Raw genomic sequence first — 19,588 nt, 5'->3', positions numbered from 1 at the left:
CACAAACATAATAATACTTATCATTAACTTTTTTAAGCAAGAAAGAAAAATCTCCTAAGAGTATTTCCCGTGCCACGTTTGGCTAATCCCATAATGCTCTTCCCATTATTTTTTCTATTTCAAAGGAACAATTCAGAGGCTAGTGGAATGTGCATATCGCATATCTCGTTTGTGGGACACTTTTATGCGAGTGTGTTTGCCGGGCACTTTGCGGCAGGGATGTGCCGCAGAAGATGCCCCAAGCCAGTGCCTCGAGTCTGTTTTCGGGCAAGGATTTGACTTTGCCTCGCCTCGGGGACGGGCCTTCAAATTGCTTCATAATTTGCACATGAAGATTTCATAGTGCTCACAGATAAGAACCACTCGGGTGCGGTCAGCAAAACTTACCAGGTGCAAGTATAGCTTAGATTTTATATAATCTGTGGGCCAACAAAAGAGTAATTATGGGAATATAGTTAGTCAAACTCTCATAATTGTTTTGGAAACTAACTGAATGGCCTGGCAACTTAAGTGTTTGTATTTGGCCAAAGCCATTTCTCTGGGCAAAGCCATTTGTGCTCCATGAACATAGTTTCGTTGAACTGGCTATTTAATATGGATCCCAGGGGTCCCTCTGCTGAGCTCGGAAACATTTTAAGGGGCGCATTAAAAAATGGTCCTCGATTAGAATGACGCTCACGTCCAATGCCGGCGCTCTGATTGATTGACTGACTAAATGGCTTGAATGGCTGATTGATTGACTCGCCCTTTCACACGTACGCACTCGCACAGGATTCACTTGGTAAACTAAACTTGGCAATCGTTGCGATACTCTCTTGCCTTTTTTGCGCTATCTAAATGTTTGTACATGGAAGCTATGGGCTTAAACATGAAATAGTTGGGTATAGGTTTGTTGAAGAAAGGAATTAAAGCTGCAAACCTTTAATGCAGAACTTTAATATTATTTTATACATAAAAAACGCTACATATTTTCTATACCTTTTAAAGAACCTAATATTTAACACACGAATATTTGAAGCTGCAAACCTTTAAGACAGAACCTAAATATTATTTTAAGCTCAGATATTTAATGGCTTTAAAAGTATATAATATTTTCTACACCTTTTAAATAACCGAATATTTTGCTATACATTTTATTTAACCACCTCAATCTCTTCTGGAAAACTTAAATTCCTTAAACCCCGTTTACAAAGTGTATTCACCTCCACCGTAATTTTCCCGGAACTTTCAATTGCTCTCCCATTGAGCTTTCATGTGCTGCGTATGTGATTTGTTTTACGCCGAATTGCATAAAACATTCGCAGTTGCGTGGCTCGTGCTCCGGATGGGAAGCGAGTTAAGGCTTATTTATATTCACTTCAGACACACCCACGGCCCGCAAGCGCCGGCCCCCTGCCACGCCCCCCGGGGTCGTAATCCAATAATGCACCGCAAAGACAGCAGCTACAAATTAGCCGGCTTTCGGTGGGCTTACATATCAGGCCCCAAGCCCCGTCGGCCATCATAACCGCAGCTGATTAAGGCCAAGGAAGTGGGCGCCAAGTGGGGCTATGCACATCGCAGACTTGATTAAGATGCCCGGCCATAACGGGCGGGCTGTGTCAGTGCCAGCCCCGTATAAATAAATCAGGCATATTGCCGCCATCGGCGCACACAATGTTATCATCCTGATGCAACGTCACTCTGCTCCGAGGAGCCGGAGTCTGGTTTTATTGACATCTGGGGAACGGAGCTGCTCGCCGGCAGTGCTGACAGCTCTGTTTTTCCTTTGTTTCTTGCAGGTACGGATACTTCGATGAAAACTTCGGTATAAAAAGGTGTAAGGGGCCAATAATCTTTTGTCATCAACATAATCAATCATTTCCAAACGCAATTTAATATGATTTCTCTAAAGCAACATATGGAAAGGTAAGATTGCCTTCAATAAAAAATTCAGGTTAAATTATATTTTGACATGGTAAATGAAGAATGTCCAATAGGAAAAGTAAAAATTATTATAAAATTGATAGATTTAAGATAGATTTATTTCTAATTCGGTAAGATATGTTATACATTTTATTAACTATTTTAAACAAAGAGGATCAATTTATCTTTAAAAAATACTTGAAATAAAAAAATTCAGATAAATGTATCCTTGTTGATTTAGCTCAATAATATTTACATATTATATATAACACCTATACTTATTTTGAGCTTTTGTGTCTCCACAATCATTGACTAGTAGTATTAATCGAGTAAAAAAAAAATAAGTGTTGAAATATATTTTTCATATAATGCAAAGTCTCATGATAAATCCAGTTACCTAATCCAGAATACCTATTTAAATTTCCATTTGCCACACAAATGCCACCAACGTGTCTGCTTTAGGATGCCAGTGCTGTCGGCCATCAAAAGGCTTCATTATTATTTGCCGCTGCACTTTCGCCTGCATGTTAACATCATGTAAACCGCCGGTTCTGCGGACGACAACCATTTAGCCGTTCTACAGGACCCCTTAAACCCCAGATCCTCCCCGAAATGCGAGCCCTGACCCAGTGACTCCGTGGGGCCAGGACGTGCTGGTGCCGATTGCTGACGCGTTGATTGCTTTGAAGGCAAATGCGATGGCAGGCAACTAATTAAAAAGTTATACGAGAACTTGCACACGCCTTTAACTTTGGCCAAAGTAATTAAAGTTCGCGCAGCCCCACAACCCAATGTGTATGTTGTATGTTGTGTGTGTGGCGGCAGACCCAACCGAACTCAGCTGAACTCAACTCAACGCAACTCAACTTGGGCGCATTTACATTTCACACCTGCGCGTGTAAATTCGCCACAAAAACCCGACCGTGCAAAAAAGTTAACACACAAAGTTAAGAAAAGCGCTTAACGAACAAGAAAAAAAGTACACAACAATTTCTTTTTCATTGCAGAGCGAAAGCCTAAGGCGCAAATAAAGCTTTTAGCAGACTCACCTGGTGAATTATTAACCATTAGGATTCACAAAAAAGTGCCTTGCTTACGCAACATAATTAATGTGCTAATGGAATAAGTAAACACCCATAAAACTATAAGGAAAAACTAGGAAAAAAGTTATTAATGCTGAATTAAGCATGAATGAAGAAGCCCTAAAAAGCTCTTAAACCATGACTGCTGCACTTGATCCCTTAACCAAATAAAGAAACCTTAATTGAACTGCATTTGACGACCATTATGGCTTGAACTCCTTAGAAATCCAACCAATATCTAATTAAATGCAGCCTAAATGAACAAATGCTTCTGATGATTCCGAACATTGTTTTGTGGTATTCATGCATAATAGAGTGTGAATTCGATATGGCACACATCTTCCACGGGAGAACTTCAGTGCCCAGAATGCATGCAGTAATTTACCCATAATTAGCACAACCCCAGTTGTGTTTAATTGCGAGATAATATCAAATCAGTTGGAAACTTCAATCAAGTCCTCCCGAGGCCTTGAAGGCGGCGAAAACGTCAGGACATGACAAACGGCTCAGCATTATTAATGAACTGGCTTTCCACCCAAGGGGCTCTCCAAATTGAACTTAATTAATTTTGAGTCGGCTCATAAGAGGATTACCTGCTTTAAAGGGGCGGCAGTTCAATGTTTACTTATGCTCAAAAGTTAAATCTGCGGATATTTATGCCGAAGCAATGCCAAGCGTAAAACCATCGAATCGGATTGAAGTGAAACCTTCTTTGTTCCTGAACCCATAAACGTCTTTGTTTGACAATTAATTTGACTTGCCATTGTCCGTCTAGACCACTATAAGCCAACGTGGCGCTCAATTGGCGGGGCAACGAACTCTGACGGGCCACTTTGGCCAGTAATTACTGTAATCAGGCCCGGTAATGGCATTTAGCAGGACTTTGACGGCGTGGCGCCACGGGAAAGCCACCAGAACCAAGTTGCCCGAGGGCAGCTCATTAGCCGCAGGATGAAACTTGCCACGATAACTTGCTGAAACATCAAAGCAGCCCGAAAAGCAGCTTACAAAATGCTAATAATTGGGCTAGATTACGGCCATTATTCGGCTCAAAGTTGGCTAGAAATTTACAAAATCATATATTCTGACAGTCAGGTTTTTAATGGGGTTTGGAGGGCAAAATTAAGGAGATAACTAAATTTTAAGAAGAAAATGGTTTATTATACTCTTATGCTTAAAACTTTAAAACAAACTGATTAAAAATAACATTTTCTTAGTGAATTATTATTTTCATAAAAAACTATTTTATCGATTTACAAATTAAAAAGGCTTATAAATATATGAAAATGTAAAGGGTAGTTTGGAATCATTAACAAAAGAATAACTAAGTATGTAAATATTTTAAAGATTATCTCCAAATAATGAAAGCTAACAGCAGCCTAAACCCAGATATTAATATACTGTTTGTCACATAAGAGAAGCAGGAATAATGGCTGTTTTCAAGCCCATCTTTTCTCCCAGTGCAGTGCAATCGCACTGCAGAGCAGCTCTCTGCGGAATTGGTTGGGCGCGACAGGAAGCTGCGACGGTCCACGCTGCGTATGATTAACAATTTAAGCGTGTGCATATTTCACAGCGGGCACACGCATTCGGGCAAAGTGAAAATTGCATGCATAGACAATGCACCGGGAAGCCTGGGACCCAGAGACCAGGGTCCAGGGTCCTGGGTCCTGCAGGCCATCCCTTAAAGCGGATGAAAGCAGCAGGCTTTAAGTGCTCTCCAGCATTTCCTTTCCGCAAGATTGCTTCTTTTTCGGAACCAACTGCGTCCCTGTTGCAGCAGGTTTACAAAGCACCGGGCATTAAGCAGGCGACATCTGCATGCCCGGCGCCACAAAAAGAAGGAGATGGTGTCCAGATTGGAAGGACTACGACTGGGATGAGAGCGGCGACGAGGACGGCGACGGGGACGAGCACTGCTCCTGCCGAGCGATTTTAAGTGAGTTGTCACCCTCTGGCTGGGCAAACAATGCGCTTTGCCTAAGCAAGGACCCGCACCGATTGTCCTGCCAGGAGCGAAGAACGTGCAGGACATGCAGGGCACCGCCTAATAGCCGGTGACGGACTACGCCGCCATTGTCCGACTGCTGCAACAAGCCCTTCAATCACCAGTCCCTGGAACACTTCACCAATCGACGGCACAACGGGTGCCTTCGAAAATTTCAAAAAGGACATGCTGCCCTCTTCTGCTCGACACATTAAACGCATTTGCTGTCCTATGGAGAGTCGCTTATTGATTGAACCAGCTCCCGAATGTCCTGTGCATCCGGTTATGGCTTCCAGGTGCTGAGTTTGGCCCACAATTGCCAAAGTGGGAACAGTTCTGCCATTACTTACATTGTTGCAACCGCTGGCAACAAGGTGCAAATGATTACATTTCCTTACTTTTATGGGAGGACATTAGGGAATTGTATTTTAAACAGCAAGGATCTAGCAATAGTTAATAGGGACAGTAATCAAATGAAGGATAAGCTATCTGTTAGTTAAAAAAAAAACAGAAGTAACAGCGTAAATTATACCTGAGATATATCTTAGAATTAGCTTAGATCGCGTTGTATAAAGTTTTAGGAAATAAAACCTCCCTTTCTATTTTTTATTGCGAAGGGGGACTTATAAAAACAAGTTATATATCATATTTGTTTTACTTAAATAAATATATCAATGTTGTGTTTTTTACCTCTTGTCGCCCTAATTAATGGTATTTTCTCATCTATTTTTTAGCTTTGATAAATGTTACTTATTTATTAACAGCCTCATTATTTATTCTCTTAAAGGTAGAGTCACCATGGGATTTATGGTGCATATAAATCAGAAAAACTAAACTTGATTTATTTACCATTAAGGCTGGCTTATTTCCCCCCTTTAGCACGGACACTTGGCAACCCCCGAGCTCTTGACACAGTTTAACCTTTCGCAGGCGGAGAATCCATTAACAGATCAGCGCCGCCTCCTTGGGCACCTCGAGTGGACTTCGATCCGCAGCGAGACTGGGGCTCCCATGTTAAGTAGCCAGTTCATTAGGCGAATGGCAAGCACACACACTTTGCATAATGGCCGGGATTAAGTGAGGCGTGGGAGCTGCACTGCCAGCCGGGGGACTCAAACATAATGCCACTAATTGCATATCTTGATGTTTCATGTTTGATTTAGTGGCTCGACCACCTCAAGTTCGATTGATTTTCCGGCCATGCAGGTAGCTGACTGGTGCAAGTCACGCAGCGCAGACTCATTACAAAGTCACGATGCAAACTGGGCCAGAGCCGGGGCCTGGACTTATGGTCCTGCCAGGAGCAGAGCACAACAACCGGCAGAGGATCCAGAGAGCAGCAACAGCGGAGCAAAAGTAATTTTATTATCAAATCCAAGTTTAACAACTGCAACAAACCCTGGCTGGCCGGCTGCCTGGCTGGCTGGCTGGGCCCTGGGCTCCCCACCTCCCACCACGGCTCCTTTTGCCGGGCCAACTTGTTATTTGGCTTGTAAGTTACAAAGTCTTGTTCGTGTCCTCGGGGTAATAAAACAAAACTTTGTGTTGAAAATGAAAATGTACAACGCACAAATGAACAAACGAATGCAATGGCAGGGCAAAAACCCAGTTGCCTGGCCATTCGTCGGCCATTCGGCCGTGCTGCGAGTGCGAATGACAGGCGGGCCAAAGGATTAGAGTGAAATGTAAATTTCATTTTCTACTTTTCTGTTTGCAGTTGTCTAATTACGAGTCTTGCCATAATGCGTAAGCCGGCCTCTCTCTTGGCAAATGGCAAAATCAACCTTGACCAACACGATTTGCAAACAGAAATCATTGGGGAATTTTACGGTAGTGCAGGCATTAGACCTCATGGATTTGAGGAGTGCCTGATTCAGATACGAACTAGTTAGCAACTAAACGACAGGCAATTTAATGAGTGAATAAAATTAATTCCAGTACTTAATTGGTGCACTTCTTTTCATTGGCGTTTACTGCTTTTAATTGGAATTGTCATTGCTTAAATATTTTTTAGGAATTTAATTTGATTAGCAAACTTATAACTATTACCTCAAGTTGCTATCTTATCCTTATAAAGTCTTCTTGTACAAAAGCTAATTTGCTAATGTCCTTTCATACAAATTAATCCCACATCCATTTACTTTTCCACACATTCTGCCCGTAGATTAGCAGAAAAGTGACAGTCTACACCCTGGATATAATTCATAATATGTCTTCCTGGTGGGAAAATATAGCTTATAGCCAGGTCGCACCTTCACTTTCTCCCCTATAATCTTTGCTTTTACCGAGGAAAGTGGATGTGTGGACCTGGCCAGATAAGCGCATTGCCATTTCCAGAGCTACCTGCTCTTATCTGCCAAGCCATTTACCAGCTCCCACTTCCTGATCCCCCATCCCCAGCCCAGTCCGCATCCTCGTCGTCCCGGAACTTCCTAGACCAGGCTGAAGCGCTTCCCCATTTCACAGCTTATTGTTATTCAACAGCCAAAAGTTTTTTCTGCTTCTCGCAAAAGTCATAAGAAGTTTGAAAGGTTTTTATCCCCAACTCGTTTTGGGCTGCTGCGTTGCGTAACTCACTTGAGTTCTTCTGCTGGGACGCCTCAATAGTTTTATGAGCCCGGAATGGTTGCCCGGTATTTGGGCTCCCTCGGCCCTCTGCCACTTGGGCTGGCGGGGCGGAGCTAAATGCATTTTTAAATTGCAGCGAAATTGATCTTTAGTGGTGCGAGCTAGCGCACTGGCGACGTGTAGCCATCAAAATCCGCTTTGCTCTCTCGAGCTGCTATTAAGGAAAGGACCTGCCAAGTGGCATATAAATCGAGTGCATCCAGGGTGCGAGAGAATCGCATGGGTGTGGGGCACTTAGACCTAAGGGTAGTGTAAAACCTCATATTTTTAAAGGTAAATAGATATTTTTCTTTAAGAAACCATATCACAATTACTCAGTAAACAGACATTTTTTAATTAGTAAATTGCCTAATATTTTTGAGCTTATAATAATGATTGAATAATTTTTGTATTTTACCTCACGTTGCTTTAAGCATTTTTTCTTGGCTTTTTGGTTTTCATATTAAATCCTTGTAAAACATTTATTTTGCTAGTCCAAGTTAATCCCATATCCATTTATTTTCTGACACTAATGATCTATATTCAAATATTTTCATTGTAGTAGTAAAGATAAATAGAAACCTAAGAATAAAATAGGGAGCTTATAATTTGTGAGTAAATATCATTTTAAAATACAAATATTTATATTATAATAATGAAATTAATTTTAAGATTAGTTGCAATACTTCAACAGCCTAAAAACCAACTATTTTGAGCCATGAATATTATCTAAATCTATTTTTTCACTTAAAACATATAGTTCCTTGTAATGAATGCTTTAAAAGCCCAACCTGTATTAAGCTTAATTTTTCAAATCATTCTGATTGTTGTACGATGTTATTTATAAAGCAATCTCTTTAGAAAGGGAGTTCTCAGAAATTATTTATTGACAAAAAACCACTTAGACTAAACAATACTCTTCGGGCAGTGAATGTATTCCTTGCAATTAGCTAAGTTGATTTCTGTTCCGCTTTCCATGTGCTCATACGCTCATTTCCGTTGCTCATACGCCGTGTAAACACGCGCTGGCAACAATGAGTCATAATGATGGCAGGACCGCAAAAAGCGGAAAAGTGCGGAGCACGGGGCACGGGGTGCTGTAATTGCAGCACGCACTCCGGCAGACTTCGATGCACTTGTCATGGCATTTATTAACTGTTCACGTGCAGCTAACAAATGATATTTTCCCCCGCCAGCCGTTGTTGTTTGCAGCCCGAGGCGAAGGAATTAAGCAAGCATTCAGTATTTCCTCCGTGACAGCATCTTTCTGACAAATTGAATTTGGCCAGGACGTGCTGTTGTTTCATGGCATGGCCACGCTCCATTTGCGCTACATTGACGATGCCCGAAGTCAGCTGGCCAAGCTGCAGAGGGCCAACCTGAAACCCGCAGCTGCTTGGGTGTTTGGGTGTTCGGCTGCCCTGGAAACTTTTCAATTACATTAGGTTCTCAAGTCGATGAAGGAGCTTTTCGAGCAGGATTGGGGATGCCGGATGGGGGGACGCAGTGCAGCAGCAGCAACATCAACATGTTCGTCCAGGCGCCCGCTGACAAGTCATTAAGAGTGACAAATTGCCGGAGTGGGGCGTGGCACCTCCACCCCACTCCACTCGCCCCCCGTCGAGTCGTTGCCAAAGTTGGGAACCACATTTAATTAGACTAAACTTCGGTCCACTCGCCGGCTAATGCAATTCATTAAACATTTAAGGCCTGGCCCGCAAACTTTGTTGGCAGCCAACAAGTGCACTGCCAGTTATGAGATGGCCAGTCCCGAATGGTTTCCTCCTGGGCTTACTTTGCAAGATCTACACCCCTTCTGCATCACTTAGCTTTTGTTTTTGGGGGGGCAAGGTGCCAGACATAATATTTCGGGGCCTTACTAACGAGATTCCGTCTCAAACGAGCCCCTTTTGGCCATAATTCTGGGTCGGTTTTCACTGGATTTCACACACGAGCCATTATCCCCTCATGCCCAGTTGGTAATTCTCGACCAATAGTTCCCTAATTGGATGGAAATCTTGTGTTTTGGGCTGCTTAAGGCTTCTTATTTATTATTTAAGCCGTTTACCCTGGTTATTTCTACAGGGTTTAACTTATGCAGGCCGATCATTAGGTACATTTTGGGTAGTTATCTGCACATCATTAATTTTTAATAGGCGGATTGTAGATTTAGGGATTTAGCAGCCCTAAATATATATAGTTATTAGTGTGTTTCTCGACAGCACAAAAACAGAAGATCTTCCCTCTTTCTTAAGCAACTGACAATATGAAAAATGAATGCATTCAAAAAAAATCCTTCAATCTCGTCTTTAAATATATCTGAGATATTTATTCAAGTGTTGTGGCAAGTGAATTTATTCGCAGAGCGAAGCAATATCAATTTAAAAAAGCCGAGGGCGCACTTCTTACGGCTCTGTCATTACAAGACTGGGAATGGGAAATGGGAACTGGAAAATGGGAAACGGGAATATGGCGGACTCAGGCGGCTTCGTATTTACTGATTGATAGACTCCGGCTCAATAAATTCAATTGTCAGTGGTGCGGATGGTGCGCAGTTGCCTTCTGCTCCTGTGGCCAGCAGCAGCACTCCCCGAGGTCGGTAGATTTATGGTATGTCTCCTGGCACTCGTAGCCGCGCCATAGGCCCACTGACCGCTTTTCGATGGACGCAGAGCCGGCTGCGAAACAAATTGGTTGGCTGAGCTTCCCGACTTTCCCAGCTCGTTACACAAAAACGCACATATGACAGGCAATTTGTGTTTATTGCGTGGCCATAAAGACCTGTCGCATGGACGAGCGGGCGACAGCCACTTCAGTGTCGAAATCTGCTTGGCCTTCGTTAAGGACACCATTAGAGAATCCACCCAGCGAAGAACTCATAAGCCACAAATGCGCCACACGATTCGGTGTGTCATTAAAGGTACATAACGTTTTTCTCCATGAAGGATGATACTCCTCGAGGGATAAGGGCTTATTTGACAATGGAGTTGGTAAAATGCTACTCAAAAAAAAAAATTATTTCAAATCTATCTAGTAAAGTTTTGGGGTGTCCTCAAAATGTATCAAAGAATAAGCAAAATATTGTGTTTTTTCTTTATTTTATTTTATTTTATATTTTTCTGTTTATATATAATTTTATATTTAACATTTTACTTTTTTTTAGGACAAATATTGGACAAATAGAAAGATAGATAGATTGATATATAGTTAGATAGACAGACAGACAGGTAGACAGATAGATAAATAAACAGATAGACAGATATGTTATAAGATCGACCCATGACAGATAGACAGATGGATAGATAGTTTATATAGATACGATTAGATAGATATATTGATAGATAGATAGATAGATAGATAATTAGATAGACCCATAGACATATAGACAGATAGAAAGATAAACAGATAGACAGATAGATAAATAGACAGATAGGCAAATATGTTATAGGATAGACCGATGACAGATGGATAGATATGTTATATAGATACTATTAGATAGATATATAGATAGATAGATAGATAGATAGATAATTAGATAGACAGATACCCACATAGACATATAGACAGATAAACAGATAGACAGTTAGATAAATAGACAGATGTGTTGTAAGGTAGACCGATGACATATGGATAAATCTATAAACATTTATACTTCTTTATTCTAAAAATATAGTCTAATTACAGGATATCACCGCCCCTCAACACCTGGAAGCCCCTGCATAATTTAGCCTTCTGCCTGCCTTCAGTTGATTAATATGCAATTTCTTGATGGTAGAATCGCCATTAACGCAGACCTGCAAAAGAAAACCGCTAACACACACAGCCGCGTGCAACTGTTTTCCATTTTTTTCAGCTTTTCCTGGTCGGCTGCCGCGGCTCGAAGTCGAGCGTTTGGCTTTGTTTGTGGAGCGGAAAAAAACACAGTGGCAAAAACAAAGGGATAATTTAAACTCTGTCATAAACTAGGTTAGCATCACACAGTCCCACCACCCACTTAACCACCGCCCACCCACACACACTTGTCTGGCAGACTTGGCTATAATAACTGTCGGTCGGTTTGGAGTTTTTCTTCATCAGCTTCTGTTGCTGTTGGCCCTCTTTTTCGCTTTATTTCCTCGCTTGCCTGTACTTTTTTTTCGCCCTGTTGTCAGACAATACGCGCATTTATTTCATTCACTTTTTTTCTGGGGGCTTCAGGGGGCCACTATACGAGTATATACACCCCCACACCCATATATATGTGGGCGTGCCTCGGCCGGGTCACGCGGCATTATGTGGTGCATTTTTTATGAGTCGCTCTGCCTTTTATCACATATGCATACACATAAGTACAGCCTCCGCGCTTTTTGTATTCATGGCGAATCGCAGTTGCCACATAAATTGGCCGCAGAGTTTAAAATGCCTTTTTTCGCAGGCCCCGGAAAAGCGGGAAATGCAAAGTGGAAACTGCCGCTGAAACAGTTTGGTAAATTATGCTCGAAAAGGTATTTGCTTTGGGCCACAAAAGGCTCTGGACATCCTTTAATAATATATTTATTTACCCCTATTTATTTATGGAATTAAATTGACTGGTTATATTTTATGCCGCAGTTTTTTTCATTTTTAAAACATTTTGTTAAATTATACTTAAATAGTTATTTTCTTTGGGCCACACATATTTTAACAACATATTTATTTACCTATATTTATTTAAAGATTTTATATTTATTTACCATATTTATTTATAGAATTTAATTAAATGAGTATTTCATTTTTATAAAATATTTAAAAATGAATTTGCTTTGAACCACAAAAGGCTTTCGATATACTTTAAAAACATATTTATTTACCTGTATATTTTCTAAAAATTAATTGAATGGTTTTATTTTATGCATATCACACAGTTTTTGCTATATTCTGCCACAGCAAAAACGTTGACCAATATACATTTAGAATATATTGACAGAGTGATCATTTCGCAGCAATTTGTTTACGGCTTTTTCGGTAGCATTTGTGTTTTAATAAACGTTTTCACTGTCAAATAAATAAATCCGTGTTAAGGTATAAAGCGGAAAAAGAAATACAATTGAAAACCAATGTGGGTCTGAGAGCCATAAAAGAGCGATTAAAATGCGGATTCCCTGGCGAGTGCAGGCGGAATGCGTGCGGAATGCCCTTGCACACGATTTTCCTGTTTATTTATTTGCACTGATTGAAAACACACACAAATCGATTATTATTAACGATTTTTTGCCAATACTTTTTGCTGCGCTGCAAAACCGAAAGCGATTGTGTGTTTGGGCAATTCATTTCAATGGAGGCCATGCATAAACATCAATTAAATTCGCCTGTAAATCGCCATGTGTTTCATGGGTAGGTAAAAGCCCATATCTTTTCAGCATTTAATTAAATTATATCACAGTGGTCCACGCCCCCGGGCTGCACAATGTCTGCATCGAATGGATTCTCCCCCTGACTGCCACCCAACTATTTTTTGCTCTGCAGCCTACAGCCCCCAGCAAGCCTGACTGACTGTCATTCATATCATATCTATTGTTTAGCTCTGCCGACCGGCGGGGTCAGAGGTTAATTGATGATAAATTGAAACATCATCGTCGTCCCCTCCTGCGGCTTTCTGAGTAGGGGGCTAAAAAAATGTTGGAACAAAGGCTGAAAGGCATTTAATTAATGAGCAATTGATTAAATCATAAACAAAGCAGCGAGACACCATCCAAATTGAAGGCACTACAAATGTTGTACATTTATTTATCCGTCGCTCCCGCGTTTTCCCTGTGGCAAGTGCAATGATTTCTGGACGTTTGACTCGGTGCGTTGTAATTGCCACAGCAATTTGTTGGAATGTCACAGAGCTCGTCGCCCTCGGTGAGATGCACTCGAATTTGTCAACCCCAGAATTCCAGAGCCAGACCAATGCCAGTTGAAAAACGAACTGTGGCGGTTGCTCTGGTATTTTTATAGCTGCAGCGAAAATTGATTTTCCAGAAGTATCTACCTTTTCCTTCCCATGTCTCTGTTTTTACTACTTCAAAAATATTTGGGTAGCTATTGATAAGGTGCAATTTATGACTCCCACTTGACATTAATTTGTTTGGCCACTCCGATATAATGGGAGACCATAAAAGTTAGCCATTTTCAAGACCCATATTAAACATTTAGAGGAAAATGATGGGTTGGTAAAAAAAACATTTCAAAAATAGTTATTCAGCTGCTGTTTCAATTTAAATGGATTATAATAGCTAACATTTTCTAGAACTAAAGTTAAGCCATTAACTGAAGGCTCTAATAAATGAAATATTTTCACAGAAAAATGTAAATATTCAACCAAAAACATAACAATTTTAGAAATGCAAATCCTATAATGCTGCTGCTCTAATTTAAATTAAATATTACTGGAGACAACAAGAGATTTCAAATCTAATCAAATCTACAAATTAATATACCACTTTTTCATTAAATTCTCCCAAAAAATCGTTAACAAACTTAGCAATTAAATTCCCAAAATAACCACAACTGCTGCTCCAATTTAAATCCCAATTAACTTAAATTTACTGCCCAGCAACCCCTTTTGAAAAATCACCAAATTCGAATCAGATCCAATACATTTCGGGTGTTAACAAATTGAGTTCAACCACGACCCCGGGGCAAACTGGCCATAGTAATTATTCATGCCGCGATTCGCGGCCAAAAAAATATGTGATGGGAAATCAGGGAGCGTGGTGTCAGTGGCACACTAAAATGCAGGACTCGACACCACCTGACAGCCACTCTACGTGGAGTGCTTGTCGGATTTTAAAAATAATAACAAAACGAATACTTATGGCGCACAGAAAGTGACACAAAAAAGGAGATGGCCAAAATCATGCATGCAAAATGGAGGCGAAAAATGAAAATGGGGACATGACATGGCAGTGGGTTGAGGGGGAGGTTTGCTGAGGGCTGGAGGCGGTGGCCTGGAGGAGCTGGGACGGATGACAGGACACTTTTGCAAGTGTCAGTTAAATGGAACACCCGATCCACACAATGGTCTTGGCCAGTTCCTCGCCACGTGGTTGCCGAAAACTTAAATGGTGCCAAGGCTGATGAGGTTGTATCTCTCCACCACCTTCAAACACACACGGAATACGGAATTCGGAAAGCGGAAAACTTCAGCACAAGTCAAAGTTCGGACGCCCGGCAAAAGTTGAACAAATTCAATGGACAACAATAAAGTGAGAGCAAGTGAGTTAAGAACGTTTTGTGGCTGCCGATGATGGAGAGGTGCACTGGAAAGAATAGGGTGAAACTTAAAAAAAAACCCAAAATAATATATCTTTTTTATATTTCTTAAATTTGTATTTTTTTAAGCTAAGCATTTAAAAAAATCCGAGATATCTTATTTTAGAAAGATTTTTCTATAAAATAATCATTATAAGAATTCGTAATATACAAATATTTATCAAATAAATAAATATTATAAATTATAATAAATATCTGATAATAAAATATAAGATTGTGATAAAAGATCTTGGTTGTTTGAAAACCTTGCTTGGTCTAGATGCTAAAATGTTGTTTGGGGAGACTCTTTTCGATTTTGAAGAAATGCATTATCACGAATGTTTAATTTTTTCCAGTGCATCGGATTTGTCTCCCCAAACTCCATCTCTTTCATCACCCTTTTCACGACCCGTTGACAGCGCAAATATGCAAAGTCAAGTGGCAATTTATCATGCTTTGCAGCGAGTCCGCCCTCCGGGCAGCGCGAGAGCTAAAGGTGGCGGCCCAACCGCCGCGTGGGGCACTCTGGGGTTAAGTGGCAAACTAAATTGAATCGCCAGCGCCGAACCATGCGTGGGCATGTATCCACGCCTACAACTAACACCCCTCGGCCCTTAACCCTTGTCCCCACCGCCCACTGCACATTGTATTAAGAGTGATATCCCAGTAGATTCTGATTTAGCTTGTAATTTGGAAAATATAATGTGAATATACTCAAATTAAAATCACCACAATAAAAATATTCCCCTAAAGTATGCTGCGATATATTTAGTTTTGGTTAAAGTAATAGATTATTTTACTTATAATGGTTAAACAAAAACACAGCAGATATATAATATCGTAACAGGAAGCCAGGTAATATTTTATAAATATAATGCTGCTGTTTTTGTTTCACTCTGATTTATGCAATTTTTAAGCCCCTGAGACTAGCATATTAAATTATTTAAACGGCTCCCTCGAGCGGAATATAATAAATTTCCAGCTCCACAGATGGCCCAGCGAAATTAGATAATTGCTCCAAATTCCCCCGGCGTTTTATGTGGAGCAGGTCTAGTGTCCGCTGATTTGTTGCCGGTTCGTTTTGCATTAAAATCGATGCGGCGCTGACCTTTCCCTCAATTAAAAGTGCACACCCACCCGCAGAGGACGGCGCACAGTGCCGGCCAAAAGTAATGGCACGCTCTTTCGGCCGGGGCGTTGCTGTCGACACTTTACCTCATTAGCAGCAGCGTCAGCGGCCGTTTGTATAATTAATGATTGCCGCCGCTGCTGCAGGCTTCTATTGATTTTATTTTGTGGAATTTACTCTGCAAATATGACAAATTCGAGACGGACACGGCTCGAAGGGAGGACGTCCCCACGGGCTAGGGGCATGACCAGCAGCAGCACTTAGCAAAGTAATTAACCAGGCCCGATTTGGCATCGGTTGGCTGCGAGCTGAGTGTCATCCTCAAAGCCAGTTGGTCAAATCGAGGCAGTCGGTCACTTGACAATGCGAAGCCCGAGCCCGGGGCGACCGCAGGACAACTCGACAGCGTCCAACGTCTCCGGAAGTTCTCCCCTGCCGTTGACAAGCCTCAAGAGATCCGGCCAAAGACACTCGTCCCCCCGTCAGTAAGTGACCGCAGCAACAGAAACAGCAACGGGCCCTGGGAATATGGAGATGTGTCGGCTTGTGGATGGCTCGGAGTCAGTTGGGATGCGGTGTATGGAAGGGGAATGGGTGTGGGGGCAGGGATCGGGATGGAATGACACTGGCGGCGAAAGGCGGAGTAATATGCGTAATTAAACAAAACCGCAAGTGGGGCAGGGCAACAGAAATGAACGGAGTCCGGCGCAAAAGGATCCAGTTACCAGAGATAAAAGCAAGTGCAGATGCAGCGGATATACTCGGAAGAAAGGCGAAGTGAAAGGATTTCAGAGGGCGAATTTCGAGTTCACTCATTTGGGGTTGGGGATTTATTTGTATTAAAATAATTCATAATATAGTACTGTATAAGAAGATTTAATTGTGGAATAAACATACAAATGAATTCGTTAAAATAAAACACTCTTCATATTATATTTATAACTTAAAGCTTATTTTCTATATATCCTAATATTGATAATAAATCGGGAGCAAAGATTACATTCTATTATATTAAAAAGTTATATATTTTTATATGATTAATAGCAATGATATCTCGGATATATCAGTAATAAGATAAAATCCAGACTACCTATACCGATTCTCAAAGAACTCCTTACAACCTCTTCCACAGTTTAAGTAAATATTATTTCTTTAATTTTCTAAGTGAAGCTTGTAGCCATATTATGTGGCAACCAGAAGCGACAAAAAGCGTGGATACCCTTCGGCGAGAGATGTCAGCAGGCTTAAATTAAATATTTGCAAGGACCCAGGCAGAGTGCGGAAAGGGCTGAGAAAAAGGACGACTCGTGGTGAACGAGTGGCCGGGCTGAAATCAAAGAAAGTCGAGCAGCAGAAGAGCCAAAAACGCAGCGCCACATAAATGTGGGGCATGCAGATTGAAGTGTCGTCCGGAGAGAAGGACCCTGGCAAATGGCAAATGGTCTCCCATGGAAAATCACAATCACAAGCAGAATCAGCGGCATGTGGCAGGCCATGGAAATGCCATTCAAGAGGGACTTAACACCCCCTCAGACGGCTTTTAGGCAGTGGAAATTGATCGAAAGACTAAGAGCAAACATCGTTGACTGACATCGACTTCAAAAAATAGAAAAAGAGACTACAAAAAGAGCTGCAGCGCTTCGAGATACTTTCCTATCTTCGAGATACTTATAAGCCCCGCCAAATGTGCAACAATGTGCCAGCATCGATTTTCTATTAGCCACGAGACACTTGAGCTAGAAAACTAAATACCGACAGCAAATATTGATAAATTCGTAACGACATGAAGAGGAAGACGACGACCGGGCGGCAGAAGAACCACAACAACCACATTATGAATGAAACTGAAGCTCGTAACTGTCCGTCGGCGAGCCAAGAACATCATAAAACGTTGTCCATGAGACCGAAAATAAAACGCAGAACGTAACTCGGAAGGGCGCGCCCCCACCGCCCAGTCCCATTCCCTCGGAAAAACCATGGTGTTACCTCAACCAATGTCATACTGAAACCAAAAATGGGGTCATTACTCCCATTGAAAAATATTAAACTAGCATGGGATATGGCACTGAAAGGTTTTTATTCAGAAATAGAAAATGTATATCTTGCATTAGATACTTTATAAAAATGTTCATTTTCTTACAAACTAGATCGTCCTTTTTCTAAGCTACCAAATAAAATAAAAAATAAGTTTAAAATTAAATAAAATAAAAAAAACAATAAAAAACTAAATGGTAATTAAGCTAAGCATAAAAAACTGTCATGTATACTAAATATCTAGATTTAAAAACAAAAACTATAAAATGAATAGATTTTGTACAATTTTGTAAAAAAAACACCTTTTAACAAGGTAAGAAGAACCAGTGACAAAGGCAGCTTAAAAAAAAGTTCTGATTACAAATTTTGTAACGAAAATGTATTAAGTAAATACACTTTTATTCAGATTTTTTCCTTATATTTGTGTTTTTAATTAGTGAATCGAATTATACTTTTTCGGCACAAATGTTGATATCAGAACCTTTGCGAGTTAAAGGTGCGATCGTCACTAGTTTTTTTATATTTCATATGGATTACCGAAAAAAGTATTTTAATCACTTGAAAAAGCTTTGTTCTTGTTTGCATGTTTTTGCCCTCAGAAAAGGTTATCAAAAGTGTGTGTTGTATTTAAAACATTTATATTTTTCCCTGTGCAGGGAGTCACTCACCTGTTAGGGCTGCCAAATTCACTATAAATCCAATTAGTTGCATTGCGAGGACACCACGGCGATTATGAATTTCTATTATTACTATCAAAATGGCCCCGTTGAAATTCCTGTGACCTGATTACACGTTCAAAGTGCCAGCGGCGTGAATTATTTCATTTATCTAATATCAAATTGTGCCGCGAGAATTCCACTTCAATTGTTTTGACTCGGTTCTGCAGCTTCGAATATTTGCTGAGCTGAGCACGGCGATCCGAGTGCGAAGGGCAGAGAGTTCCCGAGTCGCGCTTAGCCGGAGAGAGCGAGACGGCGAGCGCTTTCTCTGGGGACACGAAGTGTAGGTGAACCAACGCGCACGAATTTTGCTTTATCACTGAATTTGATTTTTTTTCGCATCTTCGGCACTCGCGGATACATGTGGCAGCAACAAAGCTCAGTTCGACAAGATACATTCGCCTTAAGTTGAGCTCGAAAATGAGGGGAACGCGAAAGCTCGGTGTGAACTCACCACACAACAGAATGCTATAAATATAATGTCCGATTGCTGAAACTTGGTTTTATAGCGTATGAAGCTTACTTACCATACATTAGAATGGTATACAAATGCGATGCATGAAACTTGGTGTTATAATGTACATAAAAAAAACTGACAGTTTTTAGATTGAATATCATTCTCAAACCTTGAAAGCTTTAAGTTGCGCGCGGGCTGAAGCGATGCGAAAAAACACGCCGCGCCGCACCGCACCGCACCGCACCGCACCTCTTCAGTGTGCGCGCACCTTCATAACTGTTTTTAGGAGGGCGAATTCAAGAGTGGTAAAAGCTACTAAAGCCTGGACACAAACCATATTTTTAAAAACCTCATATTTATAGATACATTGCAATAAAGTCAATTTAAAAATTACGAAGTTCGCGAATCATTTTA

The 19,588-nt window shown here is 40.9% G+C and overlaps 1 protein-coding gene across 1 annotated transcript in view; it reads right to left on the bottom strand.

The window, feature by feature from the left end:
- The window catches only part of LOC108027888 (neural cell adhesion molecule 2), a 68,852-nt gene extending 49,785 nt beyond the window's left edge, over positions 1-19,067 (bottom strand). Inside the window, exon 1 of the mRNA XM_017099506.3 lies at positions 18,667-19,067. Within this exon, the coding sequence (XP_016954995.1) occupies positions 18,667-18,709 (43 nt within the window). The 5' untranslated portion in view covers positions 18,710-19,067. The remainder of the gene's footprint in view (positions 1-18,666) is intronic.
- Between the last annotated feature and the right edge of the window lie 521 nt (positions 19,068-19,588).

The sequence above is a fragment of the Drosophila biarmipes genome, chromosome 2L (genome assembly GCF_025231255.1).
Source record: "Drosophila biarmipes strain raj3 chromosome 2L, RU_DBia_V1.1, whole genome shotgun sequence".
Lineage (NCBI taxonomy): Eukaryota > Metazoa > Arthropoda > Insecta > Diptera > Drosophilidae > Drosophila > Drosophila biarmipes.
Note: the sequence above shows the minus strand (reverse complement) of the source record. Positions and strands in the feature narration are given on the sequence as shown.